At 42.9% G+C, this 26,887-nt stretch overlaps 1 protein-coding gene across 1 annotated transcript in view; it reads left to right on the forward strand.

The window, feature by feature from the left end:
- The window catches only part of MYO10 (myosin X), a 254,463-nt gene that overhangs the window by 179,343 nt on the left and 48,233 nt on the right, over positions 1-26,887 (forward strand). The window contains exons 20-22 of the mRNA XM_073569433.1: positions 20,721-20,845; positions 21,397-21,511; positions 22,289-22,395. Of these exons, the coding sequence (XP_073425534.1) occupies positions 20,721-20,845; positions 21,397-21,511; positions 22,289-22,395 (347 nt within the window). The remainder of the gene's footprint in view (positions 1-20,720; positions 20,846-21,396; positions 21,512-22,288; positions 22,396-26,887) is intronic.

The following is a 26,887-nucleotide window of genomic DNA, read 5'->3' on the forward strand; positions in this document are numbered from 1 at the left end:
GGTACATGGGTATGGGGTACATGGGTACGGGGTACATGGGTATGGGGTATATGTGTATGGGGTACATGGGAAGTTATCCTTAGTATAGCCTCCTGTATATATGTTAGAATTCTCCTTCTGGATTTACATTATGCGCCTTGTGATTGATAGATGGACTGTCCTACAATATATCACACATTACATTATAACAGGAGTCTGTGTGCGCAGCACCAGCTTCTACAGACTCCATTCATATCATTACTACCCATCGTTAGCGGACGCCATACTCTTCACATTCCGAGCCCATTATTGAGAAGAACCTCGGTGGATGACTTCCAACTGACCAAGTTGCCTTGGAAATGGTTGGGGAAGACTTGCAATGCTCCAAAGCTCTCAGAGAGTGTACGCCTCATTAATAAGTATTCCTAGGCGGTGCCGACCTGCAGCAGGTTGTCTATTTTTCTTAGCGTGGACTGTTCCAAGAATGCTATTTGTTTTAACCTCAAGAACTTTCCTGCCTGCACAAGTTCTTTAAGTACACAATTCTCGTGGCTGTTTCTTCTGCCTGCTGCCAGTTCCTTGTGTATGCTGATACACTCAACCTGCAAGGCTATCTTCCAAGTCTGACTTCCTATAGGCACAAGAAGGAATGAATTGAACAATCTCAGCCAAAGATATCACATGGGGGACTTGAAATACCAGCCTGCATAAGAAAGCCTTGTTCTGTGTGCTTGGAGCCTGGGCGCGCTGCTGTCCAGTGCCTGCGAGCATGCCGCAAGCTACACGGAGAGGGGAATAAAGGAAAGGTAGGTAGGTAGGTGGGCTGCTTTCCTTACCTGTACCAAGGCATAGGGATTCACTAAGGGACTGAGCTGACCCTACGGTCAAATCTGCGGATGCTGGAATTATCTACTTTACATGTTGATTTAGCATCATTCAGAAAATCTCCATATATTATATATTCTACATGTTAAATCCTTTTAACTAGATTGTAGTGAACTTATAAAATTAGGATAAAAATGCTGCACGTTTATTGCTGTGGGGGTGGGCTTGCTACCAGTGTATAGATTTGTCTTTTACATTTATTGTATTGTTAGTACCATAGAATTCAAACATTTTTACAGACGTAGCAGGGCTGAATATGTCAGGACGATTTTCTTATAGGGTTACTTGCAAGCAAGTAGTATTGTGGCAACCCTACCAGCAAAGGATTAACCCATGATCCCCTTTTACTATGAGTTCTGCACATGGGTCCCCCATTATTAATTTCTGCAACATCAGCAAATAAATGATGTGACAGAGTTCAATGTGCTACATCTTACAAACTCATGTAATACTCCATTTTACTACATTGACATGCTCAGCTCGTTTGCATTGTGGTAACAGAAGATTTGCACCTGCAAATTTATTTCCATTCTTGCTAGGACACGCTGATGGACTTTCTGTTTTGCCCGACCCTTCTACATTGATTGCCCCAGAGTCACCTATGGTTTATTGCCATGGCCAGTGCTACTAATACTGACAAACTTGGTTATTCTGCGTGAGAAACTCAAATTCACTGTACGAAAAAGTCAGCTCTGCTGCACTAACTCCGTCTGCTACACGGAGAAAATGAGCTCTGCTATATTACTGTGCTATGCTGCAGTGACAATCCCCAATCATATACATCAACAGACTCTGTATGGATAGAGCTGACATTGTTTTCAGGTTTCTGCCAACCTAGTTTTATCCTTTTTTTTATAAACCATAATATGTGGTCTCACGTTTATAAGATTTAAGGACATTAATACACACTATATTGTGGAGAATAGACAAAGTCCAGCTTCTCTATTCACCGTGTATATATATGAAGAAACACATCTGAATATGTAGGAATCTCAGAAACCCGATATTGGAGTCTGACTGTAATCCAGGCACATCCCAATTATAGGGATTTCATTCCTCCGTCATCATGGCACCATCCCTAAAAAAAACAATTTATGAGATGTGACGGAATTTTCAGCCAAGCTTATTTTTACACTGCTTTTTCAGTTAAATGGCCCATGCACCTTACATGTACTAATGTCATGTATGTAAGCTCTGATACCCCTCTGATATTATATGTACTGTAAGCTAGGGTATCTACCGATATTGCCTGGACTTGGCATCTATCGGAAGTGTGTGAGGGTCTCCCGACTCCCGATGACAGCAAAAGTCGGGAGAGAATGAAGAGGCATGGTGGATTTTAGCATGTTCCATGCTTTTCTCCCCACAGAAGATAAGCTGTTGTATGAGTATTCTGACATAAACATACACCCCTCTCCCCATTGAAAACACATGAAGATTTAGCTAAACCAAAGTGTATGGGCACCTCTATCTTTTTTGGATATTATTCAGGTTTGGCTTTGTCTTGGAGGCTTTGCACCCGCCACTCCATTTTGCTACAGCTAGTGCTGCACCTATATTTTTGTTTATGCGTGTATATACATATATAATATTTCTAAATATATATTATCCCCATGACCTTGGTCTTTATTGTCAGGCTGCAGCGATGACATAATAACTGACTGATACAACCAAACAGTGTGCTCAGCGGACTTGTGCCATCTACTTTAGGTTTGCTGATTGTCTGCAGAGGTCACATGCACTGTAGTGCTGAAAAAAAAACACTGCAACCTGTCAACACAGACCATTTTACAAATTATTATTATTTTTTATTATTATAGCGCCTTTTATTCCATGGCGCTTTACATGTGAGGAGGGGTATACATAATACATACAAGTACAGTAATCTTAAACAATACAAGTCACGACTTGGACAGGATGAGAGAGGACCCTGCCCGCGAGGGCTCACAATCTACAACAAATGCAAACCTGCAGAATTAAAAAAAGAAATCTTAGATATAGTGATGTGCGAACCTCTGAATGTTCGGGTCTTGCGGGTTTGGCTGAACATTTAAAAAAAAATTTTGGTTCTGGTACCAAAACCCAGACCCAATTCAGATGAGAGCGGGGTCAGAACAGCCTTTGCTTTTGACGCTGTCATCTGCAAACACTGTCTCTGATTGGTGGTAAAATTATTACCGGTGGTCACAGAGCTGCGGTTCCCACGTTGACAGATGAGAGTGTGAGCCAGCAGCTGTGACCGACAGTAAAAAGTTTATCTCCGGTCACAGAGGCGTCGGCTGATGTGAGTACTAGTTCCATCAGCCTACACCTGCTGTCGCTAATAACAGTGAGATCAGGCTCAGCTGATGGGAGTATTCATCAGCCAGCACCATAAATATTTTTTTTTAATTTATGTAGGATCTGTTCTATTTTTGATAACCAGTATAACAAAACTGACGGCTGCAGACTGCAACCCTCAGCAGTTAGCTTTACCATGGCTATTTATCAAGAATACAGGGGTCCCACATCATTTTTTAACCCCTTAATGACCGCCGATACGCCTTTTAACGGCGGTAGTTAAGGGTACTAAAACCACAGCGCCGTTAATTCACGGCGCTGTGATTTAAGTGAATAGCGCCCCCCAGTGTCGGATTTTCTCCGGGGTTTCGGCTGCCAGGGGTAGCCGAGACCCCAGAGAACATGAATCGGTCGGTTTTTCCCGACCCCGCTTTTGCGATCGCCGTTATTAACCCTATAACGGCGACCGCAAAAACATTTACATTTAATTTCTCTCTCCTCGGATGTGATCGCACATCAGAGGAGAGAGAAATAGGGTCCCCGATCCCCCCCCCCCCCGGTGCCTCTCCGTGGCCCTCCGTCCCCTCCCGGTGGTCCCACGTCCCACTGGCGTCCTCCGATGGGCGCCGCCATCTTGAAAATGGCGGGCGCATGCGCAGTGCGCCTGCCGGGAATCTCCATTCATTATTTTGATCACTATGATAAACGATCATAGTGATCAAAATAAAAAAAATAGTACATAACCCCCCCGTTTATCACCCCCTTATATAGGCAAATATAATGAAATAAAGAAAATATTTTTTTTTCAGTTTTCTATTAGGGCAAGGGTTGGGCTAGGGTTAGGGCTAGGGTTAGGGTTGGGGTAGGGTTAGGGCTAGGGTTAGGGTTAGGGCTAGGGTTAGGGTTGGGCTAGGGTTAGGGTTGGGCTAGGGTTGGGCTAGGGTTAGGGTTATGGTTGGGCTAGGGTTAGGGCTAGGGTTAGGGTTAGGCTAGGGTTATGTTTAGGGCTAGGGTTAGGGCTCGGGTCACGGCTAGGGTTAGAATTAGGGTTAGGGCGAACTAGGATTAGGGTTAGGATTAGGGATTAGGGTTGGGATTAGGGTTAGGGGTGTGTTGGGGTTAGGGTTGGAGCAAGAATTGAGGGGTTTCCACTATTTACCAACTTTGGGGGTCTAAAAATTGGTGTCTAAAAAATCACTTTTGTGGAAATAAAAAAGACTTTTTATTTTCACGGCTCTGCATTTATAAACTTTTGTGAAGCGCTTGGGGGTTCAAAGTGCTCACCACACATCTAGATAAGTTCCTTAATGGGTCTAGTTTCCAAAATGGGGTCACTTGTTGGGGGTTTCCACTGTTTAGGCCCATCAGGGGCTCTGCAAACGCAACATGATGCCCGCAGACCATTCCATTAAAGTCTGCATTCCAAAATGGCACTCCTTTCCTTCGAAGCTCTCCCATGCGCCCAAACAGTGGTTCCCCCCCACATGTGGGGTATCAGCGTACTCAGGACAAATCGCACAACAACTGTGCGGGTATGATTTCTCCTGTTACCCTTGTAAAAATAAAAATTTGGGGGCGAAAAGATCATTTTTGTGGAAAAAAATAGATTTCTTATTTTCACGGCTCTACGTTATAAACTTCTGTGAAGCCCTTGGGGGTTCAAAGTGCTCACCACACATCTAGATAAGTTCCTTAATGGGTCTAGTTTCCAAAATGGGATCACTTGTTGGAGTTTTCCACTGTTTAGGCACATTAAGGGCTCTCCGAACGCAACATGGCATCCGATCTCAATTACAGCCAATTCTGCATTGAAAAAGTCAAACGGCGCTCCATCCCTTGCGAGCTCTGCTGTGTGCTGAAAAAGTGGTTTACCCCCACATATGGGGTATCGGCGTATTCAGGAGAAATTGTACAACAAATTTTGTGGTTGATTTTCTCTTTTAACACTTGTGAAAATAAAAAAAATTGGTTCTGAAGTAAATTTTTTTGCAAAAAAAGTTAAATGTTAATTTTTTCCTTCCACATTGCTTTAGTTCCTGTGAAGCACTTAAAGGGTTAATAAACTTCTTGAATGTGGTTTTGAGCACCTTGAGGGGTCTAGTGTTTAGAATGGTGCCACTTTTGGGTATTTTCTGTCATGTACACCCCTCAAAATGACTTTAAATATGATGTGGTCCCTAAAAAAAATGGTTTTGTAAATTTTGTTGTAAAAATGAGAAATCGCTGGTCAACTTTTAACCCTTATAACTTCCTAACAAAAAAAAAAATTTGCTTCCAAAATTGTGCTGATGTAAATTAGACATGTGGGAAATGTTATTTATTAAGAAATTTGTGTGACACATCTCTTTGATTTAAGGGCATAAAAATTTAAAGTTTTAAAATTGCAAAATTTTCTGAATTTTCGCCTTATTTCCGTTTTTTTCATAAATAAACACAAGACTTATTGAAGAAATTTTACCACTAACATGAAGTACAATATGTCACGAAAAAACATTTTTAGAATCAGCAGGATCCATTAAAGCGTTCCAGAGTTATAACCTCATAAAGGGACAGTGATTAGAATTGTAAAAATTGGCCTGGTCATTAAGCTGCAAACTGGCTCTGTCGCTAAGGGGTTAAATTATTTAAATAAATAATTACAAAAAACGGCATTGGGTCCCCCCCATTTTTGACAACCAGCCAAGCTAAAGCACATAGCTGGATAAGGGACCATGGATATTGGCCTCCAGCCTAAAAATAGCAGCCTGCAGCCACCCCAATTCTGGCGCTTTGCCCGGCTTTCTCCACTTTCTTTGTGGTGGTGGCAAGTGGGGTTAATATTTGTGGGATTGATGTCACTTTTGTATTGTCAGGTGACATTAAGCCCACAGGTTAGAAATGGAGTAGCATCTATAAGACACCTATCCATTACTAACCTCAAAGCCATAATTTAAATAAAAAACTCCCAATCTAAAGTCATATATTTGAAATAAAAATCCACACCATGTTTTACAAATTTATTTAAGAACAGCAGTTATACCCACCTTACACCCATTCCATTGAAGCCCTAGTCCCCTGTAAAAAAAAACAAAACAGAAAATAATACACAACAAAAATACCTTACGCTTAATCCACCAATACCCATGTTCCCTGGGAAAAAAAGTAATAAACAACCATATTCCTCACCTGACCTAAAGTGCAGCTAATCCAATACTGTTCCTTGATGATTCGGATGATTTGGTGAGCGGTCACTAACCGCTCTCCACACCAGCTGCACACTGACAGGAGTATAATTGCTCCTGTCAATATCTAACACTGAGCTCCCACAGTGTGAAACCCCAGTGAATTCACTTAAGGCAATGCTGTGTGAGAACTGAATACTGGGCAAGTGGGAACAGTTGAGCAAAGTGCTAAAATTGACGCATCTAGTAGATGTGCCTTTTCTGGGGTGACTGCAGGTTTCTATTTTTAGCTTGGGGAGATCAATATCCATGATCCATTACCAGCATGAGAATACCAGCCTCCAGCTGTCTGCTTTAGCTTGGCTGGTTGTCAATAATCGGGGGATCCCATGCCATTTTTTATCATTTATTTATTTATTTAAATAATTTAGAAAACGGCATGGGGATCTTTCTATTCTTGATAACCAGCCATGATAAGACTGACAGCTGAGGGTTGCAGTCCACAGCTGTCAGTTTTGCCATGCTGGGAATCAACATTAGAACAGACCCCAAGTCCTTTATTTTTTTATTTATTTTTTTAATTTATTTTTTAATTTATTTATTTAGACTGGAAGAAAACTTTTTACCGCAGGTCATAACTGCTGGCTCATGCTGTCATCTGACAGCATGGGTACTGCAGCTCTCTGACTGCTGGTAATAATCTTACTGCTGATCAGAGCCGCCGGGGTTTCTTGTTTTGTCATGCAGATGACACCGTAGTATACACCCGAAGTTCGGGTGCGGAGCCCCAACAGTAACACAGACGTCCTGGAGAAGTCCATATTCGAGGTCCGTGAATGAGGTATTCGGTACGGACTCTGAACTTAACTGTTTTAAACACAAGAATTGAAATGAATAGATTATCAATATATGATTATGTAGATGTGTGCTGAATGCAATCAGGTCTAATATATGATTTGGGGTGGTGGCAACAAATTTTGATCTCTATTTCCCCAGTCGTAGCCACATATCTTGATCCATAGGCCACAATTACAAAATGATCAGTTTATCAGCACATGAAGTCATCCATGTTAGATATACTGTATAACATCAGCGATATTGCAAATATGGTAAAATTAGCTGAAGGGCCAGTACAATAAAAGCATTAATAAAGTATAAAAACAGCAGCAGTGAAATGTACATTATACAATACATGCCAACACACCCTCAATCCAGCTCCACAGCTGCAGGACAGTATGCCAGCTATAATGCTGTAGTTTTCCATATTTCAAGTCAAAGTTTCAGATCCACTGTGTACCATAATGTCATGCATCATTCTGCCGCTCTTCACCATATATTCAGTGCCCTAGCTGGTATGATTTACACTCGTCTCAGCTACGGCTACATGAGACTGACCCAGATATTTCAATAGCTAGTTGAATGCAGGACATTGGTTTTGTGATTACAGAGGTTTCGTATTTTTGCCTTGAATAGTTGCCTTTTTTTCTATCAGACAGATAAGAATACAATTCCCTGTTCAGTTATTGGTGGCAGACAAAGAATGTACACCATGTTTCTCCTCTTGAAAGGGGTGTCTGTATTCTCCAAATGTGACAATCCCGTAATTCAGGTCACAAAGACAAGTGATTATTGCACAGTGTATTAAAGGGGTTTTCCCACCAACAAAGTTAATGATAACGTTTATTTTAATAAGTACATCTTGGAATAATAATACTTTCCACAATTGGATGAGATTAAATAAAATGTTCCTGTGCTGAGATAATCTTATAAATGTGCCCCTGCTGTGTACTGTGTAATGGCCGTGTGTAAAGGGACTTGGGCTGATCATACCACATCTCCTGGGAGGGGAAGAAGCAAAAGAGTATACAGACATTAGGCTAGTTTCACACTAGGGTTCTCGGGCGCAGCGCAGGGCCGCCGATTAACTCCGCCCCGGCCGCGCCCGCTCCAGTCAGCTCCTCCTACTATCGCATGACGCTGCATGCGAACAGTGTACCATATATTTAGCGTTGGGTACGCTGATCGTGCACTGGTATGATTTTGCTGGCGCTGCGCCCAGCGCACAAAAACGCGCTGTGTTGCATTTTTGTGCACTGGGTGTAACACCAAAGGGCGCAGCGCCAGCAAAATCATACCAGCGCACAACCAGCGCTCGGTCAGCATACCCAACACTAAATATATGGTACGCTGATTGCATGCAGCGTCATGTGATCCTAGGAGAAGCTGACCGGAGGGGGCACGGCCGAGGGCGGAGTTAAGCGGCGGCCCTGCGCTGCGCACGAGAACGCTAGTGTGATACTAGCCTCACAGCAGGGATCACAAGTGATTCTGTTTGTGAGGTAAAACATTTCCCTACCTGTTTTGAAGCAATGTTTTACTTCAAAGAAAGAACCAACTGTGATCCGCTGCTGTAATTAGCCTGTATATTCTTTTGCATACTCCCCTGGCCAGGATTTATGGTATGATCAGACCATGTTCATGCACGGCCAGACACAGACATTACACAGTACACAGCAGGGGCACATTTATAAGATTACCCAGCACAGGAACATTTTTTTTAAACACATTCAATTGCGGAAATGATTATTATTCCAAGATCTAGGGATTAAAATTGACTTTGTTCTTGGGAAAACCCGTTTAAGTTGGACACATACAAGACCCTTTTAACCCCCCAAAAGGGTTATTCCTCCTCTTGTGTAAAACAGAAAGTGTTCACATTGCTGCTGACCATTATAAACACATGGTAGATGTAAGTTGTTTTTTTTTCAGGAAAAAAAAAGATTTTCAAGATTTTTAAAGAAAAAAGAAAACACAATTTTTACATGGAGTGTCAAAATTATTGATTTTCCCCATTATTAAAAGAGTTCTCTTCTTAGAAGAAACAGGCGAGGTCTGATCAGTGGCTCCTAGGTCCTTAGTGGTAATTTTTAAACATATACATGTATGTATATAAAAAAGTTAATGATCCATACAATTTCCACCAAACCACAGAGTCATAGAGTGCAGTACAATTATCTTCACTCGGCGACCAATCTAATATGGAGAATCAGCTTACAATATTATGGACATAAACACTGAACTCTTTCATTCCTGTCCATCCATCTCACCGCTTCTCACTAATGTCCTTGGCGGTGAGATTTGGATGATTGCATATATAGTGAGTCACTGTTCTTCACACATCATTGATTAACAGCTCCTTATCTAAATACCTCTCTTTGCTTTTAGGCTCTTCCAATGGAAAGTTAAAGAGTAAATCTTTGCTTAATTAAGGTTTGGATGTAATTTATGTGTCACTGAGGAGTCCTGTCCTTTCTCTGTGCTCACATTGTAGCTATTGTCTCAATGCACAAAGGGATTTCGCTGTTTAGTAGTTTGACCTGTGTTTACCAGATAGAGTAAATATATACAACTCAGGCCAAATATAATCAGCCCCAGTTTTGTTTCTTTGTTTTATTTTAAGGTACTGATTGAAATGTAACATTGTATCACTTTATGGTACATTGAAATTCTGTCGTAGTTGTGAATCCAACAGCAAGAAGCTTTGTAAATAGCATCGTACACAACTCTCCAACTTTCTCAAGGATTTGAGCATCAGCTTTGAGAAAATGGGACTTTAATAGTTTCTTAGCAACTTGAAATGGCCTGAATGGAGGAAAGTATTTTATTGTGTTCCCATGTTCCAACCATCAAGAGTCATCCTTCCTCTTTTAAACTAAAACATTTTTTAAATCTAAAATTCCAACCAAAGCACAAGACAGATATGATATATACACATATTCATAAATAGAGAGAGAAGGAAAGTGAGATGGAGAGAGAGAAGGAAAGAGAGAGAGAGAGAGAGAGAAGGAAAGGGAGAGAGAGAGAGAGAGAAGGAAAGGGGGAGGGAGAGAGATAAGGAGAGAGAAGGAAAGGGAGAAGGAGAGAGAGAAGGAGAGGGAGATGGAGAGAGAAGGAAAGGGAGATGGAGAGAGAGAAGGAAAGAGAGAGAGAGAGAAGGAAAGAGAGAGAGAGAGAGAAGGAAAGGGGGAGGGAGAGAGATAAGGAGAGAGAAGGAAAGGGAGAAGGAGAGAGAGAAGGAGAGGGAGATGGAGAGAGAAGGAAAGAGAGAGAAGGAAGGGGAGCAAGAGAGAAGGAAAGGGAGAGGGAGAGAGAGAAGGAAATGGAGAGGGAGAGAGAGAAGGAAGGAAAGGTAGAGGAAGAGAGAGAAGGAAAGGGAGAGGGAGAGAGAGAAGGAAACGGAGAAGAAGAAAGAGGAGAGACAGAAGGAAAGGGGGATGGAGAGAGAGAAGGAAAGGGAGAGAGAGAACGAAAGGGAGAAGAGGAGGAAGAGAAACTGCCGATAATACTGGGGGAAGAAGAAAGTGCAGCGGCCATAGCTGTCGAATATGTCAGTGCCTGCCAGAGACTAAGAGGAGACTGATATGTCATAGACTTCTACACCCCACCCTGGACATGTCCCTATCCCCAGACTAAGGGGACCCTGATGTGTCATGGACTTCTATGCCCCAACCTGGATGTGTCCCTATCCCCCGACTAAGAGCCTGATGTATCATGGCCTCCTATACTCCACCCTGAACATGCCCCTATCCTCTAAAAGGCTCCTGATATATCCTGGACCTCTATATGCCTCCCTACCCTTGTCCCCCTATTTTTACCATTTGCTTTGGCAATGTTAACCTGTACTTAGTCATGCCAATAATGCTCATTTAAATTTGAATTTGGGAGACAGAAGGAAAGGGAGAGAGAAGTCTGAAGAGGGTAAGAAAAAGTGCTGTAAAGTAAGAATGCTTTAAAGAATAGAAATGTTGATAGCTTTTTTTATCAGTTAACAAAATGCAATGTGAATGAACAAAAGAGAAATCTAAATACATATATTGAATACATGCTGTATATATAGATATACCATACACTTAGATAAAGATAGATAGATAGATAGATAGATCGATCTTGCAGGATGGATAGATAAATGTAATAAAATTAAGGGAATACAATCCATTATATAAAATTAAAGAGAACCATGAAGCGGCAGATGCAATGTAATAAGCATCCAAAGGCCTGTTTATCATGTTAATCTATCCCTCATCTAAGAGACGGATTGATTTTTTTGAAAATAGATAGTTGCAGACAATGGAAGAAGAGAGGCGACGCAGTGGCCATACAGTGCAGAAATGAATCCTTCAGAAAGTTTAATTGGCTTGACATTAGACCATATTATTAACACATTACAGGGTAACTGCGGAAGTGTCTCTAGAGGTTTACTCATAAAAGACATTCTACAGGGTCATGATCTTGCCGAAAATCCACTGTCTTGCGAAACAGTCAAGTGCACAGACGGGTCATTAACCATAGTGCAGATGTTCTGGAGCAAATGCAGTGTTAATGTATAGATGGAGCCATATAGCCCTAGTGATGATAGTTAGATATTTAAGAGTCTAGATAGATAGATAGATAGATAGATAGATAGATAGATAGATATGGGATAAGATAGATATTAGATAGATAGATAGATAGATAGATAGATAGATAGATATGGGATAAGGTAGATATTAGATAGATAGATAGATATGAGATAGATAGATAGATAGATATTAGATAGATAGATAGATAGATAGATAATAAGATAGATATTAGATAGATATGGGATAGATAGATAGATAGATAGATAGATATTAGATAGATAGATAGATAGATACAGTAGATAGATAGATATGAGATAGATAGATAGATAGATAGATATGGGAAAGATAGATATGAGATAGATAGATATGGGATAAGATAGATATTAGCTAGATAGATAGATAGATATGGGATAGATAGATGGATAGATAGATATTAGATAGATAGGTAGATGATAGATAGATATTAGATAGATATTAGATAGATATGGGATAAGATAGATATTAGATAGATAGATAGATAGATATGGGATAAGATAGATATTAGATAGATAGATAGATGATAGATAGATATTAGATAGATATTAGATAGATACTTTAGATATGGGATAAGCTAGATATTAGATAGATAGATAGATAGATATGGGATAGATAGAGATTAGATAGATAGATAAAGTAGATAGATAGATATGGGATAGATAGATAGATAGATAGATATGGGATAGATAGATATGGGATAGATAGATAGATAGATATTAGATAGATACTTTAGATATGGGATAAGATAGATATTAGATAGATAGATAGATATGGGATAGATAGAGATTAGATAGATAGATAGATAAAGTAGATAGATATGGGATAGATAGATATGAGAGATAGATAGATAGATAGATAGATAGATAGATAGATAGATAGATAGATAAATCAAGAAAAAAGGGCAGCACTACCAAAATAATACAGCAGGTGCAAAACCTATTCAACAGTGTCCAAACAGCCAAAATGACAAAAGGAAAAAAAATTGGCAGCACTCAAATTAAATGTGAAAAAAGTGGATACTTTACTGATCCTCAGATGGCAAGGTTTCAACGGTGACCCATCTTTGTCAAGCCTAGATATGAGATAGATAGATATGGGATAAGGTAGATATTAGCTAGATAGATAGATATGGGATAGATAGATATTAGATAGATAGATAGATAGATAGATAGGTAGATGATAGATAGATAGATATTAGATAGATATTAGATAGATATGGGATAAGATAGATATTAGATAGATAGATAGATAGATAGATATGGGATAATATAGATAATAGATAGATAGATAGATAGATAGATAGATAGATATGGGATAGATAGATAGATAGATAGATAGATAGATAGATAGATAGATGCAGTAGATAGATAGATATGGGATAGATAGAAAGATAGATAGATAGATGTGGGATAGATAGATATGGGATAGATAGATAGAAATGGGATAAGATAGATATTAGATAGATAGGTATTAGATAGATAGATAGATAGATAGATATGGGAAAGATAGATATGGGATAAGATAGATATTAGCTTGATAGCTAGATATGGGATAGATAGATAGATATTAGATAGGTAGATGATAGATAGATATTAGATAGATATTAGATAGATACTTTAGATATGGGATAAGATAGATATTAGATAGATAGATAGATATGGGATAGATAGAGATTAGATAGATAGATAGATAGATAGATAGATAAAGTAGATAGATAGATATGGGATAGATAGATATGAGACATAGATAAATAGATAGATAGATAGATAGATAGATAGATAGATAGATATGGGATAAGATAGATATGGGATAAGATAGATATTAGATAGATAGATATGAGATAGATATGGGATAGATAGATAGATAGATAGATAGATAGATATGGGATAGATAGATATGAGACACAGATAGATAGATAGATAAGGGATAAGATAGATATTAGATAGATATGAGATAGATAGATAGACATGCGATAGATAGATAGATAGATATGGGATAGATAGATAGATAGATAGATAGATAGATAGATAGATAGATAGATAGATAGATATGGGATAGATAGATACAGTAGATAGATAGATATGAGATAGAGCAGCAAAGGGATAAAAAGGAAACAAGTTAGAATACTGTAGAAGTTCTTTCAGTATGGACTCATAGCTTAGTATGTCTGCGTTATAAAGTATATAAGAACAAAACCGTTGGCACAACCCTGAGAATTGTAGGTGGTGCCCAAGTAGGATCCCAATCCGTGAACTAAATATATATAAACTTGGCACACACCAAAGGTTTCTGATGCAGAAAGGTGATTTTTAATTATACAACAGTACATACATACACAGACGTTTCGGTCTAGGACCTTCATCAATGTACGATATATTGTACTGTGAGATTCTTAGTGACTGGGCTTTGTGAGATAGACTTGGGATTCGCGGCGGATACTGCGTCCACACTCCACAAACCACCACGCAGTGGGACGGCTTCATGTGCCTCCTCACAGGATTGGTCTATCTCACAAAGCCCAGTCACTAAGAATCTCACATGTACTGTTGTATAATTAAAAATCACCTTTCTGCATCAGAAACCTTTGGTGTGTGCCAAGTTTATATATATTGCGTTATAAAGTATGTGCATGAGCCCTATGAAAAACAAAAGCGTTCACTGTGTATCTCCTGCCTGTGTCACGAACGTGGTTTGTGGAACCATTGTGCCACGGATCGCAGAGAGCCTGGAGGGGCATGACTAAACAAGCATCGGACTGTTCACTAGAGCCTCTGATGGTGACCTTAGGGTATGTGCACACGCTGCGGTTTTGCAGCGGTTTTGCTGCGGTTTTGGCCCTGCAGAACTGCAGCAGTTCCGCAGACATGGTACTTTACCATGTTAGCCTATGGGTTTTCAAAACCGCAGTGCTCACGCTGCGGTTTTTTACCTGTGGAAAAGCTGCGTTTTTTTTTTCCGCAGCATGTCAATTGTTTCTGTGGATTCTGCTGCGGTTTGCCACCTATTCCATTGTCCAGGTGTCAAACCGCAGGGCAAAACCGCAGGCCAAACCGCAGCAAAACCGCAGGTCACTTTACCTGTGGTTTTACCTGCGGTTCCGCGGGAAAAAACCCGCAGGTGAATCTGCGGTGTGTGCACATACCCTTAGACTTGGCTCCTGATGAACGCCAGGTGCTATTCCAGGACAGACCAATGGACGCGCAGCAGCTGGACCCAGAGGACAGAACTTGACTGCAGAAAAGGAAGGTTGCTCAGGCACCTCCCCAGTGAGGAGGAAGCAGTATATACATAATGCCCCACAGCTGTTGGCTGGGTAGGAAACAGCAAGTGCACGCGCTGGCCCTTTAAGAGGGCGGGAGCGTGCACGCACTTGCTCTAAGGACATGGCTGGAGGCCTGGCTGGAAGCTCTGCTGGAAGCATGCAGAGCATGGGGAAGGGAAGAACTGACCGCATCGCGGGTGAGTGAAGTGACACGCTGGAGACCCTGCCTGTCAGAGCAGGGATCCCGCATGGTGCTAACAGTCTGTGAAATCTAAAATCCTTTGACTGCAGTTCATAATTAAATCCTTTCTGTAAATACAGATTTCCGAGGCTGTTAACATTAAACTGTGCTTGAACTTGCATGTTTTATTTGCACAAGTTTTTATGAAACCTCACATGACTTCTAGAGATACGCATTAGTGCAGAGTCATTGGTTATGGGCATGTGTTATTTTTATTATTTTTTTGCAATCCTCACAAATTAAATCTGAAAATGTTTGCATTTGCTTGGAAACGCAGGAAATTTCACTGTTAAGTTGATCGTAAACTGATCGATTTGCTCATCTCTAATTGCAAATACTGTCATGCCGCCTCTGTATACTCACCCGGCCTCCGCTCTCGCGCCGCAGGCCCCCGCCGTTCGGCAGCCGTGGCGGCCCCTTCTGACAGGTTCACCGCCAATGGCATCTCTGCATGCAATGCGCATGCGCCGTAGACCGCGGCCGCGCCTCCCTCTTGTCACTTGTGCTCGGGCGGTGCCCTGACCCGGAAGCACCATCGGACCAATGGCAGACCAGGCAGGGGTATATCAGGCCGTCCTCCTTTGAGGGAGGCGCCTGATCGTCGTCTTTGCTAGCACACTGGGCCCTGCTTCCTCGTGTACACTCTGCAGTCCCGCAGTCCTGTCTTCCGTGGTTCCTGCAGCAGTCCCATATTCCGTGGGTCCTGCTATCTATTCTCCAGTCCCGCAGTCCTACTCCAATCCTGCCTTCCGTGTTCCTGCTCTGTCCTGCTGTCTATGCTCCAGTCCCGCAGTCCTACTCCAGTCCTGCCTCCCGTGTTCCTGCTCCGTCCTGCTGTCTATGCTCCAGTCCCGCAGTCCTACTCCAGTCTTGCCTCCCATGTTCCTGCTCCATCCTGCTGTCTATGTGTAGGGAGGAGGACCCCCGCAGTGTTTCCGGGCCGGAACCAAGGGGACCGCCATCTGGGTAACTAGGGAAACATCAACGGGGGACCAAAGGAGGAGAGTGGACTGCTGAGAGTGACAGGACAGCAAGGGGAGGGGCGAGTATAAAAGGGACAGGGAGCACACAGGGGAGTCAGTTGGCGGAACGGCAGACAGGAGGCAAGAGACTGTGGGAGTCTGAGAGAGCCAGAGTGACAGACAGTGACGAGAAAGGAGACCATCGGCAGAGGAGAGACTTACTGCGGCCTGCAGAGAGTGGGCGCTGAACCTACCAACATGAGACTGTCACTTCACTCCGATCTGGGGTCTCTTCCTGCCCACCTTGGTCCACAGCTGTTACCGCTGTGCTTCAGTCTGTCGCGGCTGGTCCGCCGCCCCTCGCAGCTGCTGCCGCTCCACTCCAGCCCGTGGCTGCGGCCTGCCCGCTGCCACCCCACTTCAGCCCGCAGCTACGGCCTCTTCTTCGGCCGCAGTGGACGTCATCCCACTGCAGTCGGCAGTCGGGGCCTACTCCTTCGCCTAGGCCCAGGCCGTGCACGTGGCCTGCCATCCGCCACTCCTGGGAACTGCGACTGGAGTCTCATTGAACTCGCTTACGATCAGAACCCCGCTGTTTCTACATCCTCATCAAAGGACTTCCTCAGGGCCTGTTGTGCCTCATCTCCTCCTGGGCGCTAGGCGCCCGAAGACTACGACAGATCCTCAGCAGCTGGGCCCAGCGGCTGCGACGCCAACACAGCCTCATCAGAGACGCCGAGAGACGTCAAGACGGATAACTGACACTATAAGAAATAAGGCCTCTTTCACACATCAGGTTTTCGCCTTCAGGCGCGATCCGGCGCTTTTGACAGAAACCGGATCCGGCGAAATGCAATGCCGGATCCGGTTTCCCCCCCATTGACTTGCATTTGCGCCGGATCGCCATGCGTTTCATCCGGTTTTCGCCGGATCCGGCAATGTGTCCGGATCCGGCGTCTGGAAAAAACGTCTACTGTAACGTTTTTTGTCTCCGGCGAAAAAGCCGGACACGCCGGATCCGGCGCGTCCGGCTTTTTCACACAATGGAAGCCTATGAGCGCCGCAATGCGCCGGATCCGGCGAAAGCCGGATCCGGTTTTTTTGGTCTGAGCATGCTCAGTAGCCACAAGGGTCAATTTTAAAAACCGGATCCGGCGTAATCCGTCGAAAAACGGATAGAAAAACGGATGAACCGGATGAGACGGATCCGGTTTTGTCTGTCAAGAAAAAGACGGATCCGGCAGAAAACCGGATCCGTCACATCCGGTTTTACAAAACATTTGCCGACGCCGGATCGCGCCTGACGCCGAAAACCTGATGTGTGAAAGTAGCCTAAGGACCCGTAGTCGGCCATATCGCGGCCCTATAGCAACCGGCCCTTGCCGGATTAGTCGTGTTCACTTTTAAAGTGTTTGTTTGTGCAGAGTCCCTGCGAGGACAATAGTTATTAATTTTTGGTTGCTTAGTATAGCCCTAGCGGATTAAATTCATAAAAGGTCTTTAGCCAAAGTTCAATTCAGTCTCGCGTCTCGTCACTGCATCCTGCGTACCTGCTGTTTACCTAGATATGCTCCAGTCCTGCAGCCCTACTCCGGTCCTGTCTCCAGTGATCCTGCTCTGTCCTGCTGTCTATGCTCCAGTCCCACTGTCCTACTCCGGTCCTGTCTCCAGCGATCCCGCTTTGTCCTGCTATCCCTGGTCCGGCCCTGCATTCCTACTCTGTTCCTACCTCCTACAGTCTCGTGCTCCTACTCCAGTCTGTTCTGAGCCGCCCCTCTCGGTACTGGCTATTGTGGTACCAGAACCCCTGGGCCTACTCCTATCGATCCCTATATAGGGGTTGGCTCCCCCTGGCAGCTCGCCCGGGGCCCCTCGGTGCCATGATCCAGAGGGTCCGCTCCTGGAGATTTTCCTCACCTGACCACCCGTGGTAACAAATACTGAGTATTTTAGGTTTCATAGAGTTGTGTCCTGGGTTTAAATCCCACCAAGGACAACATCTGCGAGGAGTTTGTATGTTCTCGCCAAGTTTGCGTGGGTTTCCTCTGGGTTCTCCGTTTCCTCCCCCAGTCCAAGACATACTGATAGGGAGTTTAAGTTGTGGATAGAGTGATGAAAATATCTGTGGATGATGGAGCTATATAAGGCTACTTTCACACTTGTGTTTTTTTGCGCTGCGCACCGTGCGCAGTGCAAATGCACATAAAAAAATGCATCATGCGTTTTTGTGCGTTTTTTTTGCGGTTTTGTGCGCGTTTTAAAAAAACCGCACCCATAGACTTTAATGGGTGGTTGGGTGAAAAAAAACGCATTGCGTGCGCATGCATTTTTTGGGGGCAAGTCGGACGCTCAAAAAATGCAACAGAGTGCATTTTGTGCGCCCGAGCGCACACTACAAAAAAACGCATGCGCATACAAACGCATGTGTATGCATCCATGTAAAGAATAGGGAAAAAAATGCATGCGTTTTTTTGTGCAAAAACACAGCGCAAAAAAACGCAAATGTGAAACCAGCCTAAGTAGCATAAAATCTGTTCTGTTCAGCAATGCAGAGGTGGTGCCATGTCACTAAGAACCTCATTCTTCCACACACCTCCATGGTATGTAGACTGCTAGGCACGCTGCCTGGTTTGGACAGGTATGCGGTGTGTGTGGTTACAGTGTGTCAGGGTCAGGTGTGGTACATGTTGTCCTCCTCATGCAGGCATACTTCTTGTCACATGTGTGGCATAGCATAGGAGTAAATGATAGGAGAAATGCAAACACTGATTTATGATACATACAAGAAATAACAGTGTCAATCAAAGATAGCAGAAGAATGCTGTATTATCATGCACGGAGCAGGAAGGAGGAGTTCTGCAGAGCGGCACCATGTATTATACTGTATGGATGTCTCCTACTCCTGAGGAGCATGCTGAGAATACAGCGGGACATGGTGAGATGGCAGCATTCAGTGCCACTGCTCCAGGTCAGAGGCCCTGTAAGACATGAGCACATTTTCTACAATGCCCCTCCTCAGAAGAGGAAATGTTACTATGGATACAGAGCGCATGGAAAGCATGGCCATAGTGTTCATCATATCCCAGCCTATCCATGTCACTGGCTCAGGTCAGTCTACAGCTGGTTCTTCATGGAAATGCAAGTCAGGGGACAAACTCTGCAGCAGATGCTGCCATCTCCTTAGTACTCAGGGGAAAGTAATGTAAGTGCTGGGAAGGCGATAGGTAGGTGGTGTGAGGCATCCAATCGCTTTAAACGCTACATATATTGTTATACTGGGGGAAACATGATGCTTGTGTGTGTACTCATGGAATGGGTTATATATTGGGTATGGGCTAAGAAAATAATCTACATTTACAGAAGATTTTATATGTTTAGATTACATATTCTTATCTGTTCCTTTTCATTTTCTTTTGTTGCTTAAAATGTCTTATTCCACTTTTACCTTGTGTCAATGACAATTCTCACTGACACATCTACTTAGCCTTTCATTCCATTTATTTTCGTTTTTTCTCTTTCTTTTCCTCTTTCATTCTTTCTTTTTCTTTTTTTTTCTTCCTGACTTCTTTCTTTCATTCCTTCTTTTTTTCTTTCTGTTTTCTTCTTTGATAATTTCTGTCTTTCTCTTAAATGTCTTGTTTCACTTTTCAAAAGAGAGACGTCCAGCTCAACGAATTTAGTGAGAGCAAAATTTATTCACCAAAGGCTTCTTAGACAGAGGATAGAAACATCAGCACAGTAGAAGACAGGTAGTGATATTGACGCGTTTCAGGACACTAAGCTCCTCGGACCAGTGTTTATCTATGGGGCAGCTCCCATCACCGTTTTTTTTCCTCAGGTGTATTCTACATGCGTGTAAAATCGCAGCAGGCTGCTATTGTACCCATATATCGCCCGAGACTCGCCAATGCAAGTCTATGGGTGCAAGAAAAAATCGGACACCACATGGACTATCCATGTAGCTTGCGACAAATACGCACACATTTCCCTCATAACAGCCCATTGAGCCATTAAATTCAATAGAGAAAATCAGTGGGATATGTAAAGCCACATGGATGTCATACGAATATATGAGTAGGAGAAAATCACATCATCCTATTGCAAACGCATTACACACAGATGGCCATACGGAGAACACTTGTGCGACTCTCGGCAGGGAGGCTCGGACCGATTTTCCATACATTAAGTGTGACCCCAGCCTTAATCATTAAGAAACCTATTAGTCTTCAATATATAAGATCTCCATATTACCAATTGGAAATAAATGTCCTTACTTTTGTGATAGAATAGTGAAAATCAGGTTTTTGATTTTTTTATTTAAACTTTTCATTGAAAGGATGGCAGTGATTGATCTCGCGCTGGTGAATCGGCCCGTTCATTGTTCAGAGTCTGAATTGTGTTATAGTTTTACTGCTGCAATAAATTGCTTTTATTCTAGAACAATCATGATCAGTATGCTTTCTTTCTTTCTCTGCACTAACGTGCCATTTTACTTGCGCTTTCTTTTTCTTGTAGATGCCAGACCAGTTTGACCAGTCAGTGGTCCTCAACCAGTTAAAGTACTCAGGAATGCTTGAAACGGTCAGAATCCGCAGAGCTGGCTTTCCTGTCAGAAGACCCTTCCATGATTTTTATTTTAGGTGAGCATTTCTTGTATTTATGCCCCTATATACAGTGTAGCCAAAGCCAATATTGTGGGTGTTCCTGTAGCTGATGTTGTGAAGACTTAGCATAGCAGCACAATGGTATTTTTGTATGTTTTGAGGCTCTAAGGTCACGTACACACTTGTTTTTGGTAGATACTAAGATAATCATATGGCCATGAACTGTACTCTAGTAGATCATTGATCTCTATATGAACACATGTACCAGACAATTATGTTGCTTGGTGCGGGCTGCGCTGTTGACCTGCCGTAAGAGAAAGCAGAATGGATGAAAAGTGCATATGTGTTTGCGGTACAGTAGACATGTGCCGGCTATAGAGGTCTGTGGCCTCCTCATTCCTGGCCTCATTTTTCTTTGCTCCTTGCCTAGAAAATGAAACAAGATGACAACCCTACATTCAGGTAGTTTCTTCATATATATATTATCGTGCAGTCTAGATGAGTAGCTATAGCTTCCAATTCTGTTCCTGTAAATGGATTTTAATCTTCTTATCCCGATTAGTTATTGATTACCAATCTTCTTCAAGGTATAAAGTGCTAATGAGAAATCTAAGCCTTCCTGATGACTTGAAAGGCAAGTGTGAGACCTTACTCCATCTTCATGACACGACAGATACTGAATGGCAGATTGGGAAGACCAAGGTAATACGCTACCCTTTATATTCATAAGAAACGGTAGCAAGCCATAAGCGTGACAGTAATTTATTACTGTGGGGTACGGATGGCTCAGTAAATCATAGGCTGCTATTCTGTTGACAGCTTACGGTTCAGTATAAGATCCCTGATCATCGTGAGCCAGACATCCTGCTAGTCTAGCCTTATATTGTACAGCATGTAAGAACATAAAGGTGCGCCTTATGATAATGCCCAAAGCAATATTCTCTTGTTTATGGAGCAGATAGATGTGTCACTCTTTGTATGAATGCTGTCATGTTGACATAGGAAACACCGGAAAAGCAGATCACATCTCATCCTGAATAGCATAGGACAGGTGTCACTTCAGATTCATGCCCATAGCAGGTATTGATTGTAGGCAGATCACCCTTTTAGCTTTAGTATGTTCTGATTTTGGATGATACATCCATAAATGAGCATTGCTACTTATAACATTACGTATATGTATGCGTTACATTAGAGCAATTCTAATCAAAAAGTCAAAAGACAATCATGCACACTAGACCACAAAGGAGGTGGGAATTACCCAAACTGCCCCAAACGTGCCAGGTATGGGGGTGTTCGTGAGTGGGGTGTAAATGTCTTTGAATTTGGTAAGTATGATACAGCAAGAACCATTATTTCCATTTCTGTGAAAAGAATACTAAATCAGTCCAAGTACTCAATGTGACCAGCTTTCCGTGCACAAAAGGAAAAAATGAATCTGTGCAGCTAAAAAAATGATTGTATTTTGTGCTTGTCCAGGTCTTTCTGCGCGAATCTTTGGAGCAAAAATTGGAGAAGCAGCGTGAAGTAGAGGTATACAAGGCAGCCTTGATCATACAATCACACATCATGGGCTTTGTGGCAAGGTAGGCATAAGGTGTCACATTGAAGGGGTAAAATTGGTCTCGTGTGACTTTACCTGGATTGTATTTATTGAATTACTGAACATAAAAATAATAATGTGAATATCCACTGGAGATCAGACCACAGGGCTTAATAATTAGATAAATGATTATTGTTTGCTTATATAGCACCATCATATTCCACAGAGTTTTACAGAAATGATCATCAGTGACGTAACCAAAGTACAATGGCCCCCAGCGCCCTAATGTTGGTCAGATGGATCTAATATTTCTCCTTGTGGAGAGTGACAAGCCAAGCCTGGCATGTCAGACTGAGGTGACTTATATGCCATGCATGCTCCTCTGGGAAATTAAATATGCAAATTGTCTCTTCAGAGAAGAAGAGGACCAGAACTCTAGTGACACCAACTGGAAGTAGCAATCCTAGAAGTCAATATTGATCCTCCAACAAGCCTTGCCATAGGACTAAAGCTGGAGTCACACATAGCGACTTACCTGCGATCCCGACAACGATATCAACGTGTCAGGATCACTGGTAAGTCGCTATGTGATCGCTGGTGAGCTGTCACACAGACAGCTTCAGCAGCGTTCAGCACCGCGACGCCGAGCGCGCGGCGTCGCTGTGCACGTTAGTAACCAGCGCGCTGATGCAGGGAGCTGGTAACTAACGTACACATCGGGTATCTAAGGGACACGCGTCCCTTGGATATCCGATGTGTACGTTAGTTACCAGCTGATCGCTGGTCTCCTGCCTGTCACACGCAGTGATGCGTGCTGGCCAGCGGGAGATCAGCGACGAAAGAAATGTCCAGAGGTTTCTTGCAGCGATCAGCGATACCGGCAGGGGGGCCGGTCGCTCAGCGATCTCACTGGTGAGATCGCTGTTGTGTCACAAAACTTGTGACTCAGCAGCGATCTCGCTAGTGAGATTGCTATGTGTGACGGGGCCTTTAGGGTAAATCCTATGGCAAAGCTCATCAAAGGGCCGATATTGACTATTAGAATTGCTATTTCCAGTAGGTGGCACTAGAGTTTAAAGGCCCTGTCACACATAGCGATCTCGCTAGCGAGATCGCTGCTGAGTCACAAGTTTTGTGACGTAACAGCGATCTCACCAGCGAGATCGCTGTGTGTGACACTTACCAGCGACCAGCCCCCCTGCCGGTTATCGCTGATCGTCCTGGAATGGCCAGAACATTTTTTTGATCGCTGGTCTCCCGCTGGCCAGCACGTATCGCTGCGTGTGACAGGCGGGAGACCAGCGATCAGCGAGCTGGCGCTGGTAACTAAGGTACACATCGGGTTTCTAGGCGGCATGCAGCGCTTAGAAACCCGATGTGTACCTTAGTTACCAACGCACTGGTGCAGGGAGCTAGTAACCAAGGTACACATCGGGTTTCTAAGTGCCGCGCGCCGCTTAGAAACCCGATTTGTACCTTGTTTACCAGCTCCCTGCACCAGCGCGCTGGTAACTAAGGTACACAGTGGGTAATTAAGCGACGTACGTCGCTTGTTACCCGCGTGTCGCTGGCGCTGATCGCTGGTGAAGCTGCCTGTTTGGTAGCTCACCAGCGATCATGTAGCGACACACCAGCGATCCTGACAAGGTCATACCGTTGTCGGGATCGCTGGTGCGTTGCTATGTGTGACGGGGCCCTAAGGGTATGTGCACACCTTGCAGATTTGCCTGCAGAATTTTTTGCACAGAATCTGCACCTCTTGGCAGAAAACACAGGTAAAAATCAGTGCGTTTTTGATGCATATTTTCATGTGTTTTTTTCATGCGGATTATATGCATTTTTATAAGCTAAATAAAGATAGGTTATTTAACAAAAAAAAAAATTTGGGATGTCATTTCTGGTCCAACCTCTTTTACATTTGTCCAACCCACACTCAATTACACACACAGATAAACAGATAGATAGACAGATCTGTAGATAGATAGATAGATATGGGATAGATAGATAGATATCTATCTATAGAAATATCCATATCTATCTATAGATATACAAAAAACTGAAGGCAGCACTCCTTTTCAAAGAGTAAAAATGTGGTTTTATTTCAGTCTCACATGGTTGGCGACGTTTCGGCTCATGCAGAGCTTTTGGGATAATTGCTCGGGAGGCATGTGCATCTGAAGATTTTGGATTGTGATGTTCCATTTTCTCTTGTTATATCTATAGCTATATCCATATCTATCCATAGATATATCCATAGATAGTCTGTGAGAACCAGAAATCTTGCATGTTTTTAGGTGACCAAATACTTATTTTCCATCATAATTTGCAAAATCAGACAAAATTTTCTGGCTTTGTTTTCTCATTTTAAGGCTGGGTTCACACGTTGCGGAACTCCAGCGGAAATTACCGCAAGAATTCCGGAATTCCATTCTGCGAGAAAATCACATTTTAAATTCCCGCAATTTTCCCGCGGAAAAACTAGCATTTTCCAAGCGATCTGTAGCATCGCTTGGAGAACTGATTGACAGGTTGGTCACACTCGTCAAACATAGTGTTTGACGAGTGTGACCAACTTTTTACTATTGAGGCTGCCTATGCACCATCAGTAGTAAAAGATCTAATGTTAAAAATAATGAAAAAAAAATAAAAAATCGGGTTATATTCACCTTCCGACATCCCCCGCAGCTTCCCCTGGCCTCCGTGATGCTACGGCAGGTTCGGTTCTCAGTGATACATTGCGGCAATAACCTTTGATGACGTCGCGGTCTTGCGAGACCGCTACAGCATCGCTAGACGCAACGTCAGCAAAGGTCATCGCAATGCATTACTGGGAACGGGACCTGCCGCGTGTATCTCTGAAGCCTGGGGACACTGCGCGGGACATCAGAAGGTGAATATAACCCGATTTTTTTATTTTAATTCTATTTTTTACAGGGATATGGTACCCACAGCCCGGAGGACAGTCTCCTCTCCTCCAGACCGTGGGTACCATCCGCAAAGGTTCTGCTTACTTTTCGCATGGTGGGCACAGCCACATGCAGAAAGTAAGCAGAACAATGCATTCCTATGTGGGCGGAATTGCCGCGATTCCGCAAATTAATGAGCATGCTGCGGATTTTTTCGCGGTGTGATTCCGCCGCGGGAAAATCTGCAGCATTAGCACAGCATTAGCACAGCATTGCGGAATCCTATAGGATTGCATGGGATGCTGTTTTTTTGCGTTTTCGTGGCAAAATCGTGTGGTAAAAACTGCCGCGAAAACGCGAAAAAACCGCGACGTGTGAACGCAGCCTTACTCTCATAATTGTGGTCTATCTATGATGTCACTTACAGGCCTCTCTCATCTTTTTAAGTGGGGTAACTTGCACAATTGGTGGCTGTCTAAATCCTTTTTTTCCACCCTGTATATAGCAGGATGGAGGTCATATACAACAGGATTGGGCAAGGATGGGGAACATTTATACTAGGATGGCAGACATATATACTAGGATGGGCCCAGGATGGGAGAAATAGATGCCAAGAAGGAGCTGAAGATGGGTGACATTACTACATAATGTACAGTATGTACTTATAGGATTTACATTACAAACCTTGTGACTCAGCAGCGATCTCGCTAGCGAGATCGCTGTGTGTGACTGTGGCTTTACTCCAGTCAGATGTCTCTGCAGCCAAAAGTAAAATTACAATACCATTGTACCTAAAAACTTGTGTAAACCCTCATCACAACATCACTATCTTGTGCCAAAGTCTTCATAAAGATAATGTAAAGATTGTTTTCTTTTGGCCCAATTTGTTAAACAAAATACGTAAGATTCACCTATGAGAGTTCAAAATCTGTTCTCATTGAACCAAGATAACTTCACTCTCGCTGTTTTTGATGAAAGCAGCAAGGAACCACATTGACCATCGACCCAAGATCAGATCATTTTTATGGGTCAGGATAATCCTCTTTCCTGCCATACATTTGGTAATAAATAATACAGAATAAAATGTAATTAAAGGAAGGTTAGTTATATCCAAATCCTCTCTGATTCCCATTAGTGTGAGTAATGATCGGGAGAAGACATAGTTGGAGTTAGTATTAAGTTAAATCAGAAGATCCTATCCAGAATGATATAAGAGTCGCCCTAAAAGGATTATGTCTGATTAGTTATAGTCATAAATCTTTTTATCTTTCTATTTGGAAATCATGACGAGCGATAATAGTATCAGAAAATGCTGCTAATATTACTGGTTAACAAAGTGTCATACATTATGTATCAAATCCAGACCCATAGCCGCATCTGTGGACTTTTGTGTCTTCCCAAAGTCAATAGTGGCCAGTTCAATAGCTGTTTGCATAATGAGATAATCCCTTTTCATGTGCATATGAGTCCCGGCTGTACATATAGGCCAAGATGTCACCCAGAAAGGCATCCTGCTGGGTGTAATTACTTTTCTGTAAGCATGGCATATATCAGAGCTCATTCTGCCACTTCCAAAGCACTAGTCATGCCAGGAGAACTAAAGATACGGCTGTGCTTAGCATCAGCTTA

This window comes from Dendrobates tinctorius, unplaced genomic scaffold, assembly GCF_039654945.1.
Source record: "Dendrobates tinctorius isolate UK_male_01 unplaced genomic scaffold, ASM3965494v1 ptg000025l, whole genome shotgun sequence".
NCBI lineage: Eukaryota > Metazoa > Chordata > Amphibia > Anura > Dendrobatidae > Dendrobates > Dendrobates tinctorius.